The sequence below is a fragment of the Typha latifolia genome, chromosome 9, assembly GCF_019914945.1.
Source record: "Typha latifolia isolate L0001 chromosome 9, TyphaL0001v2, whole genome shotgun sequence".
In the NCBI taxonomy this organism is placed as follows: Eukaryota; Viridiplantae; Streptophyta; class Magnoliopsida; order Poales; family Typhaceae; genus Typha; species Typha latifolia.
In genome coordinates, this window is record NC_133094.1 from 11,260,065 (window position 1) to 11,286,137 (window position 26,073).

Here is a 26,073-nt window from a genome sequence, read left to right on the forward strand (position 1 = left end):
CTACACCATCGTGCATGGCCCCCATCTGCAACTTTACAAAATTGCCCCTCCCACGTGGCATAATTGTTTGCGAAGATCAACAGATGCCCTCTCTCTAAGCCCAAACGCCTTAAATTTGCCAACCAATTCCTGCCAAGTACCTCGATGTAGAAACTCCTACATCCAGACTGCAGACCATCCACCTCCTCACCAAGTCCATGCACATTTACTCTGTACCCAAGCCTTCATTCATCACCATTACCAAGCAAAGAGAGAAGAGAGATAGAGATAGAGATAGATAGATAGATAGATAGATAGATAGAGAGAGAGAGAGAGAGAGAGAGAGAGAGAGAGAGAGAGAGAGAGAGAGAGAGAGAGAGAGAGAGAGAGAGAGAGAGAGAGGGATGGGAGGAAGAGATTATTATTTGAAGGTAGTAGAAGGATTGAAACCTCCTGCAGGAATGATGTTGATCCAACTCGTGTTTGCAGGGATAAATATATTATACAAGCTTGCATTAGACGATGGGATGGATGTTAGGATACTCGTTGCCTATCGCTATCTCTTTGCAATGGCGTTCTTATGCCCTCTTGCCTTCTTTCTTGAGAGGTATATACATATATATACATACCATTAATTAGTTTGCTTAATTAGTTATCTATATACATGTTTCTCGATTGCAAAGAAGTTATAATATATAATTAGTTGGTTTCATACGTACATGATTGCAGGAAGAGCAGACCGAGATTGACATGGAGGATTCTGATGCAGTCCTTCTTCTGTGGCTTATTTGGGTGACAGAATTATTCTTCTTTTTTTCAGACTATTACTTTTTTTTTCCTTAGGAAGTGATGGGAATATTTTTAGAGGGATTTTATCAAAAAAAATACCATAAATTTTGTCTTTATTACTCTTTATAATGTTGTCTATGCATAACTAGAATGCATATGAATCAAGGGCAAAAGTATAACATTTAAGAAGGTGGCAGAGTGTAATATATACATGGAATTTAATTATATTGTAGTCCTTTTGGAGAAAGGTTATTGCTTTGACTACAATTAATATTCTTGCTGGTCGCCAGAACTAACACTATTATAACTATTCTAGGGGGACTCTCTCTCAAATGCTCTATATAAACAGCATGAAGCTGACTTCAGCTACCTTTGTCTCAGCAATGACAAACCTAACTCCTCCAATGACATTCATATTGGCAGTCTCTTGCAGGTCTTACTGCTAGAATAATCCTTCAATAAAATTTGCCATATAGTTTTCTATGAGACAAAAGTAATGCATCTAATAAAGTTTAGTTTCCTCTTAATGAGAAAGGCTTGAGAGTTTAGAGATTAAGAAAGCAGGGGGACAAGCCAAAGTAATAGGGACCCTTTTGGGGTTAAGTGGAGCAATGCTTCTTACCTTCTACAAGGAAGCAGAGATCAAGCTTTGGTTGACAAGCATCAACCTTCTCAAGACTGACAAAGCCTGCGATCAACAGTTAAATCTTCACCGCGAGTCTGGTAATCGAGTATTGGGTTCATTTCTAGCAGTTGCCAGTTGTTTCTCTTATGCAATCTGGTTAATTATTCAGGTGGTATTAACGCGACGATGCTAATTCGAAATCATGGAGTACATAATTCTAACTTCAAATTGTTATTGGTTTGAACTACAGGCAAAGATAGCAGAAGTTTATCCATGCCACTATTCAAGTGCAGCACTGACATGTATGATGTGTGCTCTTCAAGCTATCATTTTTGCGGTTTCGACAGAGAGAGATACGAAAGAATGGAAATTAGGCTTCAATATCAGACTGCTATCTGCTGCATATGCTGTAAGAGAGCTCTCCTCTTCCATGATCTAATAATTGTTTCCAATTACTACTGCACGACTGATGTAAGTTTATAACAATTATGAAATTTCTGCACAAGAGTGATACTATCATAAAGTTAGCAGTCTACACTATTATGCACATAGCTATCTTTCTTTCAATACTGTGTAGCATTGGCTATTGCATATCTTTCTTCATGAGCTATTTTATCTTTAACAGCAGATGATATACAATCAATTGTAGCGTATCTTTTTTGGCAAATAATTTTGAATACCATCTTCTGATTTCAGGGAATCGTCGCATCTGGATCGATCTTTCCTCTATTGGCATGGTGTATACAGAAGAGAGGTCCACTGTATGCCTCTATTTTCAACCCTCTGATGCTTCTCTTCGTAGCGATATTAAGCTCGATTTTGCTCAGTGAAACTCTACACATTGGAAGGTTGTCTAATCTCTTATCTATGAATCATAGTTTTAAGCTTAACTTGTATTTTTCTTTTCACCTGTGTAATGTTCTTCTTTGCAGTATACTTGGTGCTGTTTTAATTGTAATTGGATTATACATAGTGTTGTGGGGAAAGGGAAGAGAAGGAGGAGAAGTGCATGAAGAATTACAAGTGCAATCGACTATGGAATCAATTGAGATTGTTGCAATTCCTTCTACAAATCCATCTCCTGGTAATAAGAGCTTTTGTGATGCAGAGCACAAGGGAGATAAATTTGAGGCAGAGGAAGATGGCGCCTGATGTGATCAAAATTTCTCTAGTTCTTTGTGTAATCTATGTCATGTAATTTGTTGAATTTTATTTCACTTCCAGATATGAATTCATTTGTCATTTTATCTCTCTCAGAAGTGATTAATTGAATTTTTTTTTGTCACTAAGACACCCATTTTTCCTATACACGGAATATCAAAATAAAAACCTCAATTAAATCATTACTATAGCTCATTGGTTAAGTTGTACTAACTCATGATATGAATTCATCGGTTTAATTTCCCTGTGAATATTAGAGTTGACATTTAGCATTATGCATGTATAGTTTGAGTTCATAGCGGCTACTTATCCATTTTCGTAAGAGAATTAATTCAGTTATTCAATCTATATATTAAATTAAGCTAACATTTTTATCTAATGGTTTATAGCCTATAAAAAAAAACTAAAAACCAAATGCATCATGAGAGTTTCAATAAATATGCATACAAAAACCAAGCATTTTAGGAAATATACATATAAATGAAGCTTTGGAATGATATACATGTAAATATATGATTTTTTAAAATAAAAAAGATGGTACATGCCAAAAAAAATAATTAATGATAGACCTTCATAATAAATTAACAAAAAAATATATATTAAAAAACAACCAATGTTTTTCTTATTGTATCATTTATACCCTACTTATTAGGAAGGTCTAGGTGCAATTATTCTTTGTATTTAATATGCATTATGGACTGTTACTAATGGGCCAATCCTTCGCCCAAATTTGAAACTGGCCTTAATCACATACATCTCACAAGGGATCCTCTACGTCTAGGAAGTATGAGTTTTCTACATCTGTATACGTGGCAAGCAACTATTAATTTTTGTTAAAAAAATCCATTAAGATTTCTTTTATCCAACTTCACGGCAACTATCCAAACGTCACCACCACCGTCTCGATCAAAATTTTGGCCTCAATTTGCAAAACGGTATTTATCATTTAAAAAAATTATTTATTTATTTCTATACCCCTATGCTTAGTTTTTATATGAATATATATATTGAACTCTTATAGCATATTTAGTTTTTATAATTTTTTCTTTAATAGATCATGAATATATAGTTTAACTATAAAATAAATAAAGGAACTAACACTTCTACGTGTATATATCTAAACAACAACTTAGTTTTTTTTGAAACACTCATTCATTATTCTATCTCCTCTTATTCTATACAACTTCTAAAAATTAATTTAATAATAATTAAAATTACTATTTTATCTCTAAATTAGACAACACTAATCATTGTTACTATTTTATATCAAATCAAAAGTATTTGCGTCAATTAGTTTAAACTATTAATAATTTTCAATACAAATTCACTATTATTTAGAAATTAAATATAATTATTATTTATTGTACTAATTTTCAACTAAACAATTTTTTAGAATTAAACTTATTCGAGAAGTGAAATGTGCTAAAAGTTTTAAGATTCCTCATTTTATATTTCTAACAGCCAAATACCTCATTATCTTATCTCATGTCTCGCTTCCAACAACAACGAAATAATTTTTTTTTTAATTTAAAAAAGAAAAAAGAAAAAAAACGAAGCAAGAACCAAATTAAAATTATCCTAGAAAGGCAAATTTACCGGAATTAACACTCGAATAAGTTCTACGATATCCCAGGATAAAATATAACAACCTCAGGGACAGAGGGATTTTGGTTTATATCCGCCAATTTATTCTTCTCGAGACGCCGGTTAGGGTTTGCCCTTCTCAGTCTCAGATCGACTTCCTCTTAGGCTTCTCGCTCTCTACCCCATCGTCGACCCCATTGCTCTCGATCCCTGTCAGGGTTAGGGTTAGGGTTAGGGTTAGGGTCATCTTCCGTCGGTGGTTTCCTGCGGGAGACTTGGAACCGTGATCTGGGAGGAGGGCGACCTCGGCTTCTTGGTGGTTGTCCGAAGTTGAGAGCTCCAAGTAGCCAGCGATCAGGTAATCTCTAAGCTTTAGGGAAATTTAACTTGATCCCTTCTCCGAGCCTCTAGATCAGTTATCTTCTGCCCCTTTCTTGAATCCTATGGTTTGATCTCCTGCTTGGGTGCTAATTTTACACGCGTTTAAAATTCGAATGCAATTGAAGCTCTTGTCTCTCTCTTTACGGACTGGATAGTTGATTAATTCATATACTGGTCATTCTAAGGAAGAATCTGATGGGGATCTTGACGTTTTTGCGAGTCTTAAAGTCGTAACTGAGTTTTGATCTAATTATGATCGGCTGAGATGGTGCATAAGAATTAAACGATGGGAATTTTAGGAAATGGATTTTTTTTTTGAGCTGTTAATGTGTTAGCTATATTTGTGTTTTAAGTTGTAATTGATAGACCTTGTCTTCTTAGATAGTACTTAATTTACTTGAGTTTAACCTTATTCCTGGTCATTGTTTAAAAGTTGAAGGCTTAAAGCAAGGTAGTTAGAATCAGGATATACGAAGAATAAATCTCTAGGCACAATTACTACTTAGAATCATAGTGTTAGGAGGGAAATATGAAGTGTTGTTGAAATCTTATGGCACATTGTCAAAATGTTTGGGAGTTGAGAGATCAGTAATGCTTGTCAAATTTTGAGGTGTAGTAAGTCTGTTGCTCTAAAACAAGACAGCATTGCACGTTTTAGCTTAACATTTGAATTTTAGTGAATGACTAGAAATGCCTGTGGATAGTTAAAACTTTAAAATCAATCTCCTTTTTCCATTTGTTATAGGAACTTAGGAAGAGTCAAGTAAGGCTAAATACTGGGATGCCTCATATAAGGCTAAATACTAGTCCCAAGGCTTTTTTCACATGACATGCTTCTTTATGCAGTACATGATAGTCACCTTGTGGAGCCCCACCAATGAGCCTCAAAGTTTGGGAAGGACTCACCCTGAGGGTGACCAAAATGTCGTAAAATAATCTTTTTTTAACATTTTATGTACAAATATTTCTTCCTCTAGATTTCACTTTATAGAGTGCTACCCCATTGGCACTAAAGGTGTTATTTTATGGGATACAAATGATGTCAGTCTAGAAGGTGGTCATGCTAATCTAACTGTAGAAATCACACCTTTTACAAGTGATGGGTGATCATAAGTTCTCTTTCTTTTTTTATATATTCATGCATTCAAATGTTACATATTTGTGACTTGTGAGGATAAGTTACTTATGTTGATTGAATGTATATCTCAAGGTCTGATAAAAGCTTAAACTTTTGAACTTATTGCTTTTAGTTAAAAAGTTAAGCCTTAGGATCTATATCCAGGAGGACTTCACCCTATTAAACTTTAAAGGTGTCTCATGTTGTTAACTGGACTCATTTGTTGAAGCATTTGTAAGGCGGACCTTGGAAGCTACCATTGTTTTAATTTACTTTTATCTCTTTGCTGTACATTTAGTTGGACAGCTTGGTAGCATGTTGAACAAGACCATATATCTGAGAAACCTAAAATTATAATGTTCCATAAATTTCTCCCTTTGTTCTTATATATTCCTAGAAGTTTCCCCCCTTTATTGTTCTTATACACCTAGAAATGTTCTGTTTTCTTGGTATCAAATTTGAATGCAAGGATGAAACTACATGCTAATTGATGCATAATTTGACAGAGTAAAGTATAGAATGAATTCACAACAAGCTGTGCCTCCTAGAAGTTCTGCCAATGGATTTAGCCGTCGAAGAGTTGATAGGGAACTTGGGGAAAGAATGGAGAATAAGATGAACTGCACAAAGTCAACATCCAGTGGTTTTGGCAATGCAGGTGAAAATGTGAACTGCTACTCACAGTGATGTTCTAATATTAGTTCTCACAGCATGTTATGACAGGATTGTCGAGTGGAAGCAAAGTAGGAGGATGTACAGGACCTTCACATGATCGACTTATATATGTCATGATGCATCTTATTGGGCATCGTGTGGAAGTACATGTTAAAAATGGATCTGTGATCTCTGGAATCTTTCATGCAGCTGATGTTGACAAAGATTTCGGTATGTTCCCTGCGATATGCATTATGCTTCTATTCTATTTGTTCCTTGATTCAGATATTATTGTTTTGTTGTTCTCTTCACCCAATCTTTGTTTTTTCTATCTGTATTCACTGGGTTGGATGAGAAAACATGACTGATTGTTGGGTCTATTTCTCACTATTATGTGTTTGTTAACTACTTAGTTATGCTGTAGGAATTGTATTGAAAATGGCTCAGGTGACAAAGGATGGTACTGTCAGAGGGCAGAAGCCTTTTCCTGATACTGTTAAAAGGCCCCAGACTGTGATCATACCTGCAAGAGAACTTGTTCAAGTTCTTGCTAAGGTTCCTCTTGTAACTCATGCATTTATTTACACGCCATTTACTCACACTTGTATTGGCTGATATATCTTTCATCCCTTAATCTTAAATTAGCACAATTTGATGCTACGGCTTTAGTTAAGTAATTGTATATGCATTCTTCCTCTCAAAATGTTGGTGATGTTGCATCTTTTAATCAATTATCAGGAAATAAACCTAAGTAGTGATGAGTCTGTAAATGGGCATGCTCGTGACAAGCGCAAAGACTTCATGATAGATTCTGCCATTTCTCATTCTCATCATGTTGAAGAGAGGGAGCTGGAGCGTTGGACTCCAGATGAAGATGATCCAGAATGTCCTGAGCTGGAGGATATATTTGATGGGACACGGAATAGGTAATCTTAGTATTTATCTAGTTTTCTGTACGATACTATTAGTATTTATTTCTGTAATCAGCTGTACCTTCTTTATCATTGTGAGCAAGGTTTTAAGTGTTGTGCAGTACTCTGTGTGCCGCTCAGTACATCTAATGCCAGTAAGGTGCTGGCATGAGTTCTCTCTTTTTGCCTGATATGTCTGTGGCCTCACGGTCCTACAGACTTCTCTGTTTGTGCTCCATATTCACGGTCATTACCATCATTGTCTAACTAAGCTTCATCATTGCCGAAACCGTCCACCACCACAATTGCTGTAGGAGGAATATAAGTTGATGTCGTCCCATTTACCATTGAAGGTTCTAAGTATAAAACCTGAACTGATCAGGTTGAAGGCACTTAAATCGATTCTTTTCCTGGTTTAGAGGACTTAAACCTGAATATGGGATTAAGTCGCACTGAAACTTGATTTGGGCTTAAAACCGGCGAAATTAATGGTTTCAGTACTTTGGAAGGGACCCTCTCAAGATGATTCATATCCTCTTGGTTCTTCTCCCTCCCCCTCTCCACTTGATGGCAGCTTCTATGATGACTATGGCAACGGAGAAGGTGGATGGACTCAATGATGCCTCTTGCCTTTCTTTTGCTCACTTCTCGCTCTCTTTGTACCTCTTTTTCATTCTTTTCTCTGCTACAGATAGGATGCCACCATGAGAAGTAAATCCTTGATAGGTGTCAGTCTGCTAAAACTTTTGAAATTAAGATTTTTTGCCTTCTTCAAGAAGGATAAGCCAAATAGTCATTCACGAATTTTAACATTTTGTAAATTTTTTATGATATGCCACTTGTGAGTTTGTTTTTAGGTTGTCATTTGCTCCCAAGTGAGCATGCTTGTAAATTTTTATTTCCTAAATAGTGTTTCATATTTAATGGCTCCATTCTCATTAACCCTGTAATATTCTTTTTGTATGATTAATTTGAAAATAGTATCCTCATCCATTGCTTTTGTAAACAGTGCATGACTTTCCAACTGCTGCTTTTATTTGGTTAAGAGTAGGTTTATCTTCTAAACTTTATTTTATATTTTTATTATGCCTAGAAATTGGGATCAGTTTGAAACAAATAAAACCCTGTTTGGAGTGAAGAGTACATTTAGTGAGGAACTTTACACCACGAAGCTTGAGAGAGGTCCTCGAATGAGAGAAATTGAAAGAGAGGCTGCAAGAATAGCTAGAGAAATGGAGGGTGAACAAACAGAAGATCTTCATCTAGCTGAGGTGAATTCTGTAATCTCATACTGACCTCTAGATGTTACCTTTTTTGACTTTTTTTGAGACATTTTAGCTACTGTTATAGGAAAGAGGCAATTATTTTGATGGAGATCTTGATCTTGATGAGGAGACAAAATATTCTGCAGTTCGTAGAGAAATTGATATTGGCAGATTTCCAGGAAATGAGAAGTCACATGCAGATGCCCACAGTAGTGGAACTGTTGGAGTTGGCCTTGGTTCTCTGTCTACAAGTACTTATGTTGGTTCTTTTAGCAGGAAAGCTAATAATGAAACTCAGGAATCATCTACCTCTTCATCAGTTGTATGGACTTAATCACTATTTTTTGCCCTCTGTCATTTTCCTTTCCATTTTAAAATATTTGGAGAATTGCTTACTGTTTTACTTGTCTAGTATACACTAGTAGATTATATGATCTTCGGAGCTTTCTGATTTGGGAAATTATTTAATCTGCTTTGTTGGTTCATCCAAGCATTAATCTTGTTGCTAAGTTCAAATTTTAGAGTATTTAATCAGATATGATACTGTATCACTTGGTGCACTTTTGTTGATTTAATTGGTTTGTCTCGGGCATACAGTATACTACAGGATTCCAAGCTATTTTGTTGATGTAATTCATCTATACTGCTTTAGTGTTTGCATTAGACATCTCGTTACAATCTACCTCTCCTTGATCTTAGTCACAGTTTGGCCAATACAACTATTAAATTAGTATAGCAATAACATATAATTATTGGAACTAATAAAATTTTCAGTTGGCTTGTCAATGTGAAAGTAGATTTGACAAACTGGTTCGATGTTCTTTGCTGTTGCATTATTTTAATGTTTTGCTGTATATCCTATTGATGCTTATTTGTATTGAAAGGAGAATGATAGCTCCACATTCACATCAGTGTTAATCTTGTAGTGCCTTGCATGATTTGGCAATGTGGTACCACATCGAACATTTATGAACAGATAGATTATTATTATGTTAAGTTGATGAAACTTTTATTAACTTCATTACTATCTGAATTTTATATCAACTTGATCAGAACCTATGAAGATACTGAAAAGGGATATCAAAGTTATGAACAGGATTTAATGAAGTGTCTTCTCAATTATAAACAGTTGCTGTGTTCAGTCTATCTTTATAAACCTATCGTATTGTTGTGATGTGCAGGAGGACGAATCATCTTCCCAATTATCTGCTGATAGGAATGATTTTCTTATTGGTTCAACTTATCATGCTAGTCAGCAAGAATCTGACTGTATTGCAAAGAAACCGCTATCCATGGATAAGGAGAGCAGGTTTGTAACTCATCTCCTTCTTGGATCTCATACAAGTCATAATTGGATTTGAGAATCAGGGAGGTCCAGCTGCAGTTAATTGGCCCAGGTTCATTGAAGCTTGGTTTTCTTGTCTAAGAATTAGAGTCGAGTTGGTTTGTTTAGTTTCAGCTAGAAATTTATCGGACTTAATTTGGAACCTTGTCAATCATTAGCTAATTTAAATTGCTGACTAGTCTTAAGGTGAGATTAACTAAAATCGAAGTATCTCAAAGCTTATTTGCAGATTGAGTTGAGCTTGAATTTCAGCTCCTTTTTGGTTATTGATATTTGATAAATCAATGTAGTATTGGGATTATCCACTACAGTTAGTAGAGGACTAATGGACATTGGAACTTCTGGTAAAATAATATTTTTAATTAGATATATTTTAACAATTAGATCGAGTTGGGTTCTTTTCAGCCTTTGTTTGCTTTTTGTGGTTTTTTAAAATATAAAATATAAAACTTATCATTTTCTAACAATTTGAGCTTTTAGATTATTTAGTGAACACTATATCAGAGAAAGAGGTTCTGATTTTGAACCTTAGTAGGTCCATCTCTTATTTAGAATATAAGAATCTTCACCCAGTTAAATCAAGTCCACATTTTTAATCTATCAAAGTGTCTCACCCCCTAAGTGAGGAAGAGTGTTATAAAGTATAAAAATCAGCATTTTCTAATAACTTAAGTTTTTAGATTAGTTGGTGAGTTAACAGCTTCATCCAAGCTTGTAAGTCTAAGCTCATACTGTTCATGATGAGCTTATGGTTCTTCTGAGTTATGACAACTATAGTGAGAATATCTTATAGTTGTTACTTTAATTGGGATATTTTAAGCCTTTGATCCATGCAATTCATAGACCTGAGATGCTGAATGTATTTCAGGTTGGATAAGAAGCAGATCAGAGATCATTGTGGGAAAATGTCTATCATGAATCCCAGTGAAGAGACTGCAGTGAGATATTTATCATATTTTGATCAGCGTGACTTTATAAATGCATTTTATCGTTATATCTCTTTTCTTGCATATGTTCTGTATCACTTTTCTTATTTCTGATCAACTTCATTCAACTTATGCAGCATTCAAATGAGGGTAAACCATCAATATGTGAAGGTTAGAAATTCTTTTATGTTAGCTTACATTTCTGCATTTTTCTTACCTGTATGATTTTGTATTCTCCTATTTGGGTGGTGTTGTATAACTTAACGGAAGGATTTCTTTTTCAATTTGTGATTCTTTTTTTCTTTCTTTTCTTTTGGTTCATCGCATGCATATTACCTTTTTAGCTTGTTCTTGCAAAGCTTATCATTTTTAATTAAAAGAAGGATGAAATCATTGCTTCTAATAAGTGTAGTGTTACATATGTTACAGTGGAACTTCCGTTGGCAGATTTGAAGGGATTGCCTTCTAGTTCTGTTGAATATGATTCATCTTCTGGACAAGGAAATAAACTTCCAGTAAATGAATTTTCAGATTCTGCTGCATCTGGCAAATTATCAGTTTCAACTGTTCCAGTAAAGTACTCTCTGCAACCTGGTAGTTGTACACAATCTACTTCTGATTGTGTTGGTGCTACCTCAGTTTTAGGTGGTACTGGTATATCACCAAGCTCTTCAATGGGTTCTTTCTCTTCAGAGAAATCAACATCGAATTCCAGTGCTAAGGTTAGGGGACAGCTAATTATGTTCTTTATATATTGCTTTTGATCTTATGTCTAAATTGATTTTTTGTTTCATGGGCTTTTATCTGTACGTGTCTCATTACTAAGTCTGAATGATTTTTTAACCAATGAGTATTCATGAAGCAGGAGTTCAAGCTGAATCCCAATGCTAAGAGTTTTACCCCATCAGCTTCTTTCAGGCCACCTGCACCAGTATCTGATGGATCTCTTTATTATACTAGTAATATTCCATCTGTCCCGCATATGCCTGGCCTACCTGTGGGTATGGGGGTGAGATCTTGAACTCAAGCTCTTCTTGTTTTGGATATTAATACTGCTTCTAGAGAAAGACGTTTGCGAATCCTTTCTTTTAAAATATTTATGGCTTTCTTTGATTTTCAGCAGAATGGATATTTGGGCTTCAGATTTCTGTTTTTACTCTATAATTTCCAGGCCTATTTTATTTTATTTTTTCTTCGGTTTTTTAGACCATCTTTATATAATGGCTTTTGTAAGTACCTTAAATTTATATAATGGCTTCAGATTTGCCACAAGTTTGCCCCATTAGAAGGTCCTTTGTAACATAGAACTAACTCTGCAGATTGGAGCATCCTTTGGCGGGCACCAACCTGTTTACAATCCTCAGGCAGCACAGATTCCTTCTCCTCAGGGTTATATCCCACCTAATGCACCTATGGTAGGATTTTTTTCTTGCCTATACACAAATTTTCCATGTCTTACATCTGTTTGTTGATACGCATCTTTACGCATCTTTTCTCAAGTGGCCCATTGTTATTTTGTTTAGTCGGAACAGCTTGCACAATGATTCTAATATTGTCATTGTATTTGCAGTTTGGGCAGCAGGTTATTCTTGGACAGCATCGGCCAGTTTATTATATGCCGACCTATCCACAAGTAAGTAAAGTTAAATTTTCTGCCACTTTCTTTCGTTTTATGTGAGAATGTTCAATCTTCATCTATGAGCTTGCGTCTTGTGCTGATACGGAGTTACCAATTTGCTTCACAGATGGCACCATACGGAGGGAGAAATTCTTAGTGAGATAATATGATATCTTCTCCAACAGTAAACATGAACCTCTACTGAATGTGGCGCTAACCTGGAACCTACCATTGGAAGGATCATACGCCCATAGAGATTGACATCTTTATCAGAATGGTACACTGATGATTTAATGCGCCAAAAGATTCCAATAACTTCAGCAATCACCAGGTCTAGCATGAATTGTTTTATATAGTGAAAAGTTTGTAAATTATCACTCACAATGGATCTCTTGATGACCGTGGAGACGAGCGTGAATGTTAATGACCCATAAGATCAGATTGTTACTTTTGCCTGCTTTGCTCTTGGATTCTTTCTTATCTCGGAAAAGTATCACTTTTTTCATTCCAACTGGAACAGGAGCGATTGCGGGTTAGAATACTTAATAAAGTACTAATTCCGAATAGCACAGCAACTGAGGATAATTGCCATCGTTGCAGTGTCCGCAAATCTGTTAATTACTGCCAGAGTATACCTCTTGCATTCAAGCAAGAATCTTGATCGCAATAAATCAGCTGCATGAAATCCTGACCCCATTTAAAACCTAAATTTGCCACATATTTGTTATGTGTGAACATCTCTAGACTAGCAGTAGATCTGCAAGACTTAATTACACTTAACAGAAAAAAGAAAGAAAGGAATGAATGTGTATACAGCTCACTAAACAAAAGAACTGCTGCCAGGAATTTTACATCATGCTACGATGAATATAAGTCTAGTATAGGCTTAACACCCCACTCCAGGGAGACGTGATATTTAACTCTCTGGTCAAGTGAACCCTGTAGATTGATATGGTAATGCAGTAAGCTTCAAGCTGTCAGATTCTAGCAATAGTCAAAGGAATAACTCTGGGAAGGACCACATGATGAACTTGGCAAAAATGTCTGTCTCAAGAAACTCTATGTGAGCTGCTCGGCCAATGATGGTATTCAAGTTCCTGCCCTGAGAAGATGTGTCAAAGTTCACATCACAGCGCATGAATACCCGCCTTTCAGATGAGGGTGCCCGTATCTGATCCAAGCAATTGTTTAACATTTCCATGAAGATCTCTCCCTTCTTTGAGTTATCCCAAGAAGAGGCATGGCATAGTTCGATTCTGGCTGAATGATAGGGGACATAACCATCCTGAAAAGAGAAGCAAATAGTATAATTAGGGGAGCTGAACATTATGAGAAGTCTACTATATTTTTCATTCCAAACAATTAAATTGCATATCTTTATGAAAATGTCAGACCAATCAAGTTGAAACACTACCTCACCGAACATGATAAATGTCAAGATAAGTATCCAAAATGCAAATTTTTTATGGTTTAAAGCCCCCAACATGTGCATCAATCTGGAAATGGCATCAACATAAAAGGCAACTGTGCTAAAACATATGCAGCAGGCAAATAAGAAAGTTGACAAATCATAACCAAAGAACTGCGTATACTATGAAAAAATTGAACATTTCTGATTTGTGAAAGAAAATGCCACCTAAAAAATTGTATTATGACACTGAAACCATTTATTTTCTGTTTGTTTGATGACATGAAGAAGACCTTAAGAACAAATGGTTCTTAAAATTCGCAGAGTAACATAACAGCTAACAAAGATGTCAACAAGTGGCTTAGAACATGTCAACATAGGATCCTTAAAACTACATCTAAAGAATCTTTAATATGTGAGTAGGAGTTTCCATTTCATTTCATTGTTCTTTTCCTAATTTCTGAGAGCTGGGACCATTATTAGTCAAGTGACAAAGGGTTGTTGACAGAGTTTCGTGGTTTTGCTCAAGCAGCTCAACATCTTTAAAACATTAGCAATTATTACACAAAGACCTTCCACTAAACAATACTACTACATTAACAGCATGGATTAGTAAAATTACTTCAACAAAAAAGAAGGGTGCCCAATAAAGAGTAGAGAAAGGAGGCTGTTTGGTCTGAAAGAGCAAACAAACCTCACCAACAACCAACAAACAACAACCAACAACCAACAATCAGATAATCAAGTAATATGCCTCTTGCAGAACAATATCATTTGAGCTCTTCTCGAGAAAGACAAACTTCCAAATTTCAAAAGTGACCTGTGGCACAAAGTAGTACCTGTGGAGATGAAAACAGGATAGTGTTCTTGAAATTCTCCAATGTCTTCTGCTGAAAAAACGATAAGAGAAGAAATCAACATCTTCGTGATGAAGTGGGTGAACTTGCTACCAACTGAATAGGACAAATATGACATTTTTTTATAAGCATCCCATCTTCCCTAATGCGTAAAAGACAATCCAATTATGGATCTCTTCCATTGACAAAAATAGATAGTTCAGAGAGGTTGGGTGCAGGATTCTTTAATCTCAGACAGATATCTACTTGATATTTTGTCACCGATACTAGTAGGATGATTAAATCAGGCTCAACCAATAAAGGGAAATATCCTCTTTAGTCTAGTTCTTTAATGTAAAAGGGAGAATAGACAGTCAATGAGATTGATATGTGAACAAGCTCAAATGACACTCAATAAACTTAGGATTGTGACAATGTCAATATTGCTAACTGGTTCTAATAAATGTCCTTGTAAAAAAGTGGCAACAGGACAATAAAGATTATTATTTGTACTAAGCTTGTATCCAAAATCTATGCTTAAATTACTCAGGACAACAACTAATATCATAATGACCAGTAACAAAAAGATAATGTGGTGGGCCTGGTGGCCTTGTAGGAGTACTTATAATATGTTCCAAATGAAATTATCAACAGAAATATTAAATGATTAAATTCACTAGCTAACTAAAAGATCAAGGGATCCTTGTAAACATAAGAATTGATTATAATATATGCAAATTACTCATGCCGACTCTATAATCACAAGGGTACGGGTGCTGCTGAATCTAAAAAACCTCCAACCTACAAAACTGCTCAACAAGCTAGCTAATATATTTCCTGCATCCATGTAAGTGATTATTTTTAAGGTGGTTGTATTACCTTACACAGCTTGTAAAAGAAGGTATTCTGGAGATCTTGATCATCAGTGAAAGTGAGCTGATGAATGCATTGAGCTCCCTTAAGTTTCTTTAGAAGCCATAACCCAGAGTTGAACAACGAGTTTGAGCTGTACCAAAATCCCAAGTGTGGACCAGATATTGACACATATGTAAATAGGTGCTTCAAGAAAGGTCCCATCATGCTCTCTGTTAAATTGGGAAGAGCTATTAGGGATTATGTCATAAGAGATATATCAGCATTAATGTTCATCAAGGAATCTGGGAAATCTAGATAATAACCAGTTAAAGCACTTCTTATTATGATGTTTCCAATGGAATGCCCAACAAAACTAAGCTTTATATCTTTGCAGCCACCATATCTTGCAAGCTTATCCATTTTCTTTCTAAGGAAAGCTACCACTTCCTCAGCCAACCTGCTACCCATTTCTCTGAAGTCTCCAGATGTTTTTTCTTCATTAGCCCTTGACATGAGACACTCAGCTCCAGGATCTAACAAAAGCCATTGATTCCGAACAAGCCTTAAATCCAGATGGTGTCCCTGTTTTGATGTAGATGGATAAAAATTCAACTGAGCCACATTCTGAATTATAAGTAATGGGTTTACACCACATATCAGAAAGAGATGTATTTGATACTGTAAGTTTTGCATTAGCAACAAACTTTAAGTTGAATCTTACAATATTACCATGCATGTTAAGGTACACATTAAGCCCAAGTTGTTTTACTCATTATAGAAGGAAATCATCAATTTTATCAATAGCTCCCCAGAAGATGGTATTGACAATATTTCATTTTTTTCCTGTCTACATAAAGGAACCATTTGGTCAATTACATTTACACGTCCATCACCTGCACATATGCATACTAGTTTACTTTAATTGTGTTTGAAATCTGCTTGAACATATTTGAGTCCTGAAGCAGAAGTGAAGCTCTAATAAAGCACTTATTTAACACAGTTTATTTGCAACAGCTTGAAGTTGCATTGTCTGGCTAACAGAGAGACTGAACCATGTCTGTTGGCATCGTGCTGACACTTGGCACATCAACATGTTCCCAATATTGTAGCAATTCAGCATTTGCAGCCATATTTCATCTGGTAATGCCAATTTCAATGGCAACCTATGATTCAAGTAATACTACATTCCAAATACTTGGCTTTGGATAGGAAACAATGGCTAGAAAAGAGCTACCAAATTAGCGTAGTGGATGTAATGATTAAAGTTGCTTTATGTGCTTAGATTAAAGTCATCCTAGATGTTATAAAGGCAGCCAACAAGCCAAGAGATTTCAAACTTAAAGGGACAGCAGAGAATACTAATAAGAATGATATAATAACTTGACATTCCGAAAGTTACCTATGCAGACAACTTAATACATCTAGTGGCATGTATAACATAATAGCTGCAACTTGGTTATATTTGTAGAAAGAAAATACATTTAATTAAACACAGCAACACTCGTTCAAGGCATGGCAGAAAACAACCGAAACTATATGATCATTAGACTACAGAAGTATATGGAGAACTTAATACTGTTCAAGGTTGAGAACTTGCCTGAAAACCATGAACAAAGACCACAACTTTCAATATACGACCATTTCTTTTACTGCTGCCAACTTTTGGTAAGATATATTCTCTAGGCCGTCTTGGCATCAAAGTATTTTCAGTCTGGTCCTGTGAGTGCAAATTGTCGCCAGAACCATGTTGTGGAACAGTCATCACATGTTGTTCTATGATAACAATAGGAACATGTGAAGGATCACCAAAGATCTGCAAATCTTGAATAGAACTATTGTTTATCTGCAAAAGATGAACATCTTTTAAAATAAACTGTGGATAAAATATTCTAGCACAACAGATCCATTGAAAACACAACTATAACTGACCTTCATTTGTGCAATGCTTTTCCTATGAAGTTCAGCACGTGAAGATGCATTCTGTGCCGGCTGCACATAAAATTCAACTATTCAATAGTAATATATAACCTTAAAATGTTAGGTGACCAATAATAACAACAGGTATGAGGAAGCAGATTTTTTTTGTCAAGTGAAGCGGGCAATTTTCTTTCAAAAAGATAAAGAACTTTAGTCTTAAGACATAATTACATCCTCAGTGAACTTCCGTGAAACTATGGCTCTTCCCAGTGAGTTTCTGTTGGAAGAGTCATCGGTTCCACTTCTCAAGTAACGATGAGGAATATCGATCTTTGAATGAACTGTCCAAATTGACCATTCTGTTTTCCGATCAGTAGCCCAAACATCATATAAATACTCCAATATCTTTATTCTATTTGTCCTGCAGTGGGTAACACAAATTGGTCACAAAATTTTTGTGAAAATAATAAGCTGCTTAAGGTTTGTTTAGTCAATTTTACTTCAACCTTAGTCCTTAAATGCTATTAGATTTTGTATAATGATGCATTAGAAAATAAGATAACACAGACTATTTATCAAAAGAAATCTGCAAATGATACAATGAAAATTAGAACTGAAACTGACCGAAATGTCTAGTATTTCAACCAACCAAAGTTTTAAATTATGAATTCCATTGCTTTAATATGAAATCCAAGATGCGGACGATTAAGAATCTCAAGAATATAGATCATCATACCTATGGAACATTAAGAATGCATTCCATATAAATAAAAGTTGGCTGCCCACTGTTAGAAACATATCCAACAGCTCTTCCTTAGACAAGGTATAGAGCATGACATCATTATTAAAATCAATCATATCATCTGATTTCTGCACAAGAGAAAAGGAAAAGTAGAGAAAAAAGCATCATCTTTTATTGTTAACAGTTCAAAAGCATAAATGTAAACAAAAAAGAAAAAGAAAGTATAGCTAGGATAAAAAAGATGAATGAAGTTGAATGTACCTCTGCAAAAGTTTGCAAAATACCAGCGAATTGCCCAACACCCATCTTCATCCCAGAACTTCGTGTAGTAGGTAATGCCCCTCTCAAAGAAGAATCAATCAACTCAAATTTACCAAGGTTTAGGTCAGCACTCCGTAGATCATCAATGGTCTGACCAATTGCTTCACTAAGGGTTTTAAGTTCTTCAAGGAGTAATTCCCGAGAAGTTACTAATGACTTGATAATTTCAATAGCTTTTGATCCCCACCCTTGACCCAATATCTGCAAATCAAGTATCAACATTTAGCAAATCTGATGAAGAAATGAAAAGATATCACTATGTGGTAACTTAGAAAGATAAGATCATAAGAATATACCTCAAAGATCAACATGAGTTATAAATAATTAGAATCAAGTAAGATCAACTGTAACTCATTTATAAGCATGATGATACATTTAAGAGGTTGGAATCTTAGAGGCATTCTTGTTTCACCTTGAAGTCACACTTTCATCAAAATCATAATGATGAGTTGACAGTTAGATGGGCAAAAAGTTGATCAGATGTAAATTTAAGCATCACAATAATGCAAAGAGAGCATCCTTGGTCTTTCTCTCTCCAAAACGAGAAAAGACAAATATAGAGATTTTACAGAAACTAATTTAATTAGAGATCATTATTCAGATAAATTGTTAGGAAGAGGGAATTTGATTGCCAAGATGAAGCATGCTCCCCAAGACATGAAATCAACATGTGCTGATGTACAGGTAAAAGTTAGAGCCATAGCTCAGTGATCGAACATCACAAAAGTATTTGAAAGCTTTGAAACCTAGAACCATTATTACTTTATTGAAATAATCCAGTTGCTTGTGCAAGACATGTGATTACATTGTAAGCAGCCAATAGGAGTTAATAAGTGAGGGCTAATTAGGTTGGACATTAAAACCCTGTGCATATTACATGAGTTAACTAGTTAGATGGAACCAAAATTATTGGACCTGGGAACTTATCATGACAGCTTTTGTATTTAGTTTAGTTGTGAAAGGAGTAATGGCATGTCATATGGATAGTTTCTGATTATCCAAAGAAACCATCAGCCATTATGCACATGTGTGCTGATGCATATCCATGTCCTTCCATTGCAAGCATGCAGAAATTAATTTGCATGCAAAGAAGTTCCAAGAGAAAAGGGTAATATACATGCTTCAGTTCTTCTGAATCCGCACCACCAGCAATTTCCACCATGTGAGATACACTGCAATTCCCAAATATTCCCATCAATATTTATAAGGCATCCAAGAGAAAACATTAAAAATGAGCTTTATAACATAATCTTTTACAAACCTGGGTACCTTCAATGAAGAAGTAGTTCTGCCAGCTTTTAGAAAAGCAACGTGAATGGACAGGTCCACAAGCACTGCATGAAAAGCATCAAAATGTACGGGACAATATGCATGCAAACCAAGCAGTGCTCTAGGAGGAACTCTGAATTCATGTACTGCAGCCGGAAATGTATCAAAAGCAGCCGGCATTTCATAACTATGACATGAAGGAGAAAACATTTTCCCAATCATTTAGGAAAACTAAGAGAACAAAAGGTACTGTCTATAATAAAAAATTAGGATATCATAAAGTTTATTCGCTCACCCATTCTCCGGCAATGGAGCATACATAAGCTCGAACTTCAGTATAACAGCAGATGCTAGAGGGTCCTACACTAAAACAAATGGGTCATTAGAAGCACAAATGGAATTAATAATATGAGGATTGAGAAGAAAGTAAAGAGAGGGCCAACCTCATGCTCCGCAATAAGCAAGTTAAAAGAGACCATAACACACAGAAAAATATCCTGTCTAGCATACTTGATTCGGAAGGGCTGGGTGTGGAAACTGTAGTCGGCATCATCTATCCTCCAAATGCCCAATGCATCATCTGAGACAACATCCGGAGCTGCACAACCGACCTAACATGTTATCTATCAGCTAAAATCTAAACATGAAGAAAATTTAAGATAGTAGAACATTCGTCATAGTGTAACATTTTTATTTTTTTTAAAGTCATAGTGGAACATACTAACACTAAACATTCCTTTAAACTGAACAAACAATATTAATCTACTCTCTATCACTTTAAATGACTCAAAATGGACATTGCGAACAATAGAATGTATTAGAGTTATTAGATTATATATTATTTATTTATCTTATTTTACGGTGACCTTGTATAAATAGGGCTTAGCCCCCTCTTTCATCATCAATAAAATACATTCACCAAAATCCTCTCCTCTCCTCTCCTCTCCAAACTCATTTAGGTTTTGGATCTTCTATTGTTACATGATATCAAAGTTATTCAATCTCTAATGATCAGCCTCTAGATCATTTCTCTCCCAATAGTCTCTCCATCTCAACCATTGGATTTCATCTTCTTCAAATTATTTTTCCTCGCAGCCTTCACAAGCCCCGTTGGCATTGCCTTGTCCTCCTCGAGCGTCGCCACTCAAGCTTCTCCGGCAAGGCAGTCGTGTGGAGTCTGGAGCTTTTATCGTCGGAGTTTAGAGAGGCCAAGGAAGTCATTTCTCTGCTCCAATGCACTGTCGATCTCCATTACTGCCAATGAGGCCATCTTCCAGTGGTTGTGTTGCCGATCGTCCCTTGGCTCTAGACTTAAGCTCAGTGAAGGTAACATCCCTTGGCTCTCTTCTTTCATCTTCTTGCTTTAATTCATCTAGGCAGTGAAAACAAGGCAAGCCATTGAATGAAAACTAAAAATTATTTTTCTCACTCACCAAGTGTTCAACGGAAGTTCACTCATCCACAACAGCACTATTCAAAGTTTTCGCTCACTAAATTTTCAACAAAAGTGTCAAGTGCAATAGAATTGTTTTTCAACAATCACCTACATAGTGTTTGATGAAAGTCCACCATGTTGAACCTCAAGTTTTTTGCAGACCTGTCCAAATTTGACGCCTACTTAGTAGCACGTCAAGGTTAGCCGCATTGTTCATTATATGTTTGACGAAAGGCCTGAGTCAGAAAATTTTGAAGCATCCACGAAGTGTTTGACATCTTCTAATGGCATCTTATGTTTTGCTGAAACGTGAGAGCCTTAGCTTTACTAATGCTTCTATTTGTGCCTCTGCTTTCTCTGGTATAACAAAATCTTAGATTTTTATTTTATTTTGGCGCCTCATATCATATGACTGACGACTCTTTCAATTTCATTACTCTCACCCCTACCTCCACCACCCTTTCTCGTGTTCACACTGCTGATGAAACTCATTATCACATCTCTCACATAAGTAGAGCTGGTCGATAAGGCTCGATCAAGCTCGGCTAAAAAATAAGCCAAGTCGAGCTTGATCTTTAAGTTTAGGCTCGAAATTAAATTTGAGCCGAGCTTGATCTCAAGCTGGCTTGATCAAATCTGATTGATATATATATAACATGAGATAATATGAACCATTATATCTTTTGATCTAATGGCTCGGCTTCTCTCTCTTTATAGTTGAATTAGGACTTTATTTCAAGCTTGATTTAAGCCTCAATCAATTCAAGATTACTCATGCTCAAAAATAATTTAAATTGATAAAGTCTGAAATTGCTAATTGAGTAGCTCGTTTAAGCTCGAGTTCACAATTGTCTCGAATTGAAATGATTTCAAATCAAGCTTTATCACAAATCTAGGCTCAAAATTAATTTTAATTCAAGCTTGATCAGAGCAATGCTTAATCAAGCTCGGCTCGTTTACACCCCCTACACATTAGTTACGTCGCCCCAACCACGAATCATACTAGTCGTCTTACTTTATTTGATGTCTGGCTTATTCTCGATCTTACAATAAATCTTATTTTGTTACTTAGCTTTCTGACTCTAGTTACACCGTGTTATTCTCTTCTACTTCTTTTTGCAGAACACGTCAACTGACCAAAGGATTGGGATCGATAGTCGGATTCATGAGCTCTACTATCTGGACCAGCTTCACCTTCCTCCACCAAATCTCAGTGTTTGTCTATCACTCCCCTATCTCCTTCAGACCGATCGCATCGACGTCTAGGTCATATATCGAGTCCATTGTCTCAAGACCTTATTCAAATCTAGATCCTTAAGCAGTACCCATTTTTCCTGTTTGTCTTCTTATACTGGCTATAGGTTTGTAAAACACCAAGCACTTCCTTTTTCTATTACTGAGAGTATCTCTGATCCCCTTTGATCTTGTGCACTCTGACATTTGGAGTCCCGCTCCTTTTTTTCTGGTCTTGGTTTTCTCTATTATGTATAATTTAATGATATTTCACTTGAATTTACCTCATGTGTCAACGCTCCGAGATATATCAAATCTATCATGATTTATCTTTTATAGTTCATACTCAGTTATGTCGATCTATTAAGATCTGACGATGCTCGAGAATACCTTTCCTCTGAGTTTTGTTCTATTCATGCTTCTGCCAGCACCCAATCTTAGCAATCGTATCCTTATACCCCTGCTCAGAATAGTGTTGCTAAACGAAAGCATTATCATCTTCTTGAGACTACTCGTGCTCTTCTCTTTAAAGCTTTTGTTCCTTGTTCTTATTGGGCTTATGCCCTTCTTACTTCTTTCTATCTAATCAATCGAACTCAATCTTCAGTCTTTGATAGTGTGACCCCGTACAAGCGTCTCTATGGTGCTTCACAATCTTATAGTTATCTTCGTGCCTTTGGGTGCACCTGCTTTGTTCATCTTTTTCTAGATAAACGCAATAAGTTGTTCCCTCGAGCAGCTAAATGCGTCTTTCTAAGATATAGTCCAGAATATAAAGGCTATCATTGTTATGACATTTATGCTCGTCGTTTAGGATATTATGCCATATCACTTTTTTGGAAGAGACACCCTTCACATTCGATGCTTTGATTCCCTCAGACTTATCCGTTCTAGATTTCCCTACGCCTATCTTCTCTTCTGCCCGTTCGAATGTCCCTACCTCAGCTCTGCCCCTAACTTGCACTATGATTCTCTACTCATATAGACTCCTTTATTATCACTCTCATCTGCCGCTCTAGATCGCTCTCACTAAGGTTCTAGCTTTTCCAAGTAAGTACCCCTATCTCATGACAACCCTGCCATATTTCTCTCGCAGATCTTGTCCCACTCTTACAACTAAGACTCTCTCTACTGGTAATCTCCCTCCGACTATCTCATATTCTATTGTGATGACTCCTATACTCACTTGTCGTTATCTAGAGCGTGAGTATCACTTTTTCCGACCGTATGATTTTTTTTATCCTTCTTCTATATGTCAATGATATGATTATCACCGGAGATGACTCGGTCGATATCCCCTCTCTTGAGGGGCATCATCAGCATCAGTTTGAGATGAAGGACTTTGATCCTCTTTGGTTGTCTTAGTAGAAGTATATTACAGACATTCTCAGTCGTGCCACCATCACTAATACTCATCCCATTACTACCTCAGTTAAGTTTCATGTAAAGCTTTGTTACAATGATGGTTAGCTTTTTCCAGATCCGACCAGATATCATCAATTGGTCGGGGGACTCGTCTATTTAACTATTACCTGGCCTGATATCTCTCATATAGTTGGTCTTGTCACTCAGTTCATACAGGTTCCTAGATCTGGCCCACTATGCGCTTTTATACATATTCTTTAATACCTTCGCGACATAATCACTCGCCCTCTTTTCATGTCATGAATATCCAACTTGCTCCACTAGCTTATTTCGATGCAGATTATGCTAGTGATAGGTCTGATCGGAAGTCTACTATTAACTTCTGGCACTTTTTAGGAGTATCTATGATTTCTTAGCATAGCAAGAAGTAGAATATGGTCTCTCTTTAGTACTGAGTTAGAGTATCATGCTATGTGCACGGTGACTAACGAGATTGGTTGGTTCCACCTCCTAAGTGATATAAGTGTTACCTTACCCTTCCAACCCCCCCTTCATGTCGACAATAGTGGAGCTAAAAAACTTACTAAAAATCTTATTTTTCATAAGAGGACAAAACATATTGAAATCGATATCCACTAGACTCGCCAAAAGTACTGAGCAAGAATCATTTCGCTCCATCGGCACAACATTAAGGAGCAGATCGTCAACTTCTTCATAAAGTCTCTTCTCCTAATAGGCTAATACCCTTTGAGCATTTAGTTAGCAAACTCTTAGTTTATGATCCACCTTAAGTTTGAGGCGTATTAGAGTTATTAGATTATATATTATTTATCTATCATATTTTATGGTGACCGGCTTAGCCCTCTCCTTCATCATCAATGAAATACATTCACCAAAATCCCATCCTCTCCTCTGTTCTCACTTCTCAGTTTGGATAATCTATTATTACATAATGCTATAATGCTAGTAAATAACGAAGTAATATAGTCATAAAGGCTTTGAGACATACTAGTTGCAATAAGGAACACAAATGTTTCCTAAATTGCATTATTTCTAAACAAGATAAGAAAATATACCTTCGTACTGCACAACTCTCGCTGGAGTTCCACGAGATTCCCGGGTACCGTCCTCCCATCTTGCAGTAATCTTTATCTGATACCATCTGCAGACGCAATCATCACGATTACCACCAAAGAACACAAACGATTGAAACCCGCAGGAAATTCACAACTAAAAAGTTTTTTTTTTTAATCTTCCTAGAATTACCCCTGCTGGAAGAGATCAAGATTATGGAAGCGGTGAATATAAATGGCGATCTCGTGCACGGTCTCCAACATATCCGGCTGCCGGAACAAAGCAGCCCTCGCACCGAGCAATCTCTTCGACGGCGAGCTCTTCGGATTCAAGCCGACGAGGCTTCTCAGCCGCCGAAACATAGGTGATCGCCGACCCGGATCCGCCTCGAGATTTGCATCCCTGCGCCCTGTGCTGACCAGATCGGTCGTACGAGAAGCCTAATTCCACTCAGAACTCCACCATTTCCTCTCGATCTAAGATCTCTGCTCCAAATGGCAGCGAAGGAGACGATGAATCGTTAGAGAGAATGGGAACAGATAGAAATCGGAATGGTTGCTAGGGTTTGTGGTTCAATCCTACGGTGGGGAAATTAGGGTTTTGGAGGTGATCGGAAAGGGGGGAAGGGCAGGAGGAGCTGTTCTTGTCGATCGAGAGAGAGGAGACGAATGGGAGGACTCAAGATCTTAGCCGTACGTGTGTCTTGATCTCTAGTCGGCGGCGATGCCACATATGTAGGCGCCTAAATGCGAGGCGGAACCAACCGCGGTACGGGAAACGGCCATTAGTCGATACAGACGGATTTAGATCGGACGGTGGCCGTTAGATTATTAGAATTTCACAATTAACACCCTTTTAAATATATTATTTGCGTGAAGCCCCCTCTAAAGTTTATACGAGTTAAACATGAAAGTTGCTGTGTGGGTTCGGTAATTGACTAATCTAAATCTATGTACATGTTTCTTTTTCGAGATAAATCACCTATATAATAATATTATTATCCTCTAGGGAGACAACTTTATTGAAGGGTTTTTTTTAATTCAATTTTTTTATTTTTAAAAATAATAAAATATTCACTATTAGGCTTATACTTGGTAAGTTAAATTTAATTCAAAATATTTTAAAATAAAATAGAGCGATCCAATGATATGTACTTGTAGAAAGCAAAAGTATATTGTTATTTATAAATAGATTTTTTTTTGGTGCATATACCATTGAAAAATTTAATCTTATCTCTAAGGCTAATATTTGTATGTATATTAT

General features: G+C 36.3%; 3 protein-coding genes across 6 annotated transcripts; 2 read left to right on the top strand and 1 right to left on the bottom strand.

Annotated features, from left to right (window-relative positions):
- The first annotated feature begins 249 nt into the window (after positions 1 to 249).
- On the top strand, positions 250 to 2,652 carry LOC140795390 (WAT1-related protein At1g68170-like). The gene is made up of 7 exons (XM_073147924.1): positions 250 to 586; positions 709 to 771; positions 1,085 to 1,201; positions 1,304 to 1,562; positions 1,644 to 1,802; positions 2,090 to 2,241; positions 2,326 to 2,652. Exons 1-7 carry the CDS (start codon positions 384 to 386, stop codon positions 2,543 to 2,545), a joined length of 1,173 nt encoding a protein of 390 aa, XP_073004025.1. The 5' UTR covers positions 250 to 383; the 3' UTR covers positions 2,546 to 2,652.
- A 1,512-nt stretch (positions 2,653 to 4,164) lies between these two features.
- Positions 4,165 to 12,810, top strand: LOC140794840 (polyadenylate-binding protein-interacting protein 3-like). 2 transcript variants are annotated; one of them, XM_073147091.1, is made up of 15 exons: positions 4,165 to 4,496; positions 6,143 to 6,294; positions 6,360 to 6,521; positions 6,715 to 6,845; positions 7,029 to 7,216; positions 8,295 to 8,472; positions 8,552 to 8,788; positions 9,648 to 9,775; positions 10,680 to 10,749; positions 10,875 to 10,908; positions 11,167 to 11,459; positions 11,603 to 11,746; positions 12,057 to 12,152; positions 12,308 to 12,370; positions 12,483 to 12,810. In XM_073147091.1, the coding sequence occupies exons 2-15, from the start codon at positions 6,156 to 6,158 to the stop codon at positions 12,510 to 12,512; spliced, it is 1,893 nt and encodes a 630-aa protein (XP_073003192.1). In that variant the 5' UTR covers positions 4,165 to 4,496; positions 6,143 to 6,155; the 3' UTR covers positions 12,513 to 12,810. The 2 variants fall into 2 exon arrangements, with proteins under 2 accessions (XP_073003192.1, XP_073003193.1); XM_073147092.1 differs by having other exon boundaries at positions 4,229 to 4,496; positions 11,269 to 11,459.
- A 221-nt stretch (positions 12,811 to 13,031) lies between these two features.
- On the bottom strand, positions 13,032 to 25,554 carry LOC140794839 (uncharacterized). 3 transcript variants are annotated; one of them, XM_073147089.1, is made up of 15 exons: positions 25,003 to 25,554; positions 24,813 to 24,898; positions 20,147 to 20,301; positions 19,999 to 20,063; positions 19,696 to 19,890; positions 19,552 to 19,606; positions 18,375 to 18,635; positions 18,108 to 18,241; positions 17,603 to 17,792; positions 17,384 to 17,443; positions 17,052 to 17,297; positions 15,778 to 16,036; positions 15,479 to 15,684; positions 14,603 to 14,650; positions 13,032 to 13,640 (listed from the first exon to the last, which is right to left on the bottom strand). In XM_073147089.1, exons 1-15 carry the CDS (start codon positions 25,170 to 25,172, stop codon positions 13,350 to 13,352), a joined length of 2,421 nt encoding a protein of 806 aa, XP_073003190.1. In that variant the 5' UTR covers positions 25,173 to 25,554; the 3' UTR covers positions 13,032 to 13,349. The 3 variants fall into 3 exon arrangements, with proteins under 3 accessions (XP_073003190.1, XP_073003189.1, XP_073003191.1); XM_073147088.1 differs by having other exon boundaries at positions 14,603 to 14,653; XM_073147090.1 differs by lacking the exons at positions 24,813 to 24,898; positions 25,003 to 25,554 and having other exon boundaries at positions 14,603 to 14,653; positions 19,999 to 20,068; positions 20,147 to 20,289.
- Between the last annotated feature and the right edge of the window lie 519 nt (positions 25,555 to 26,073).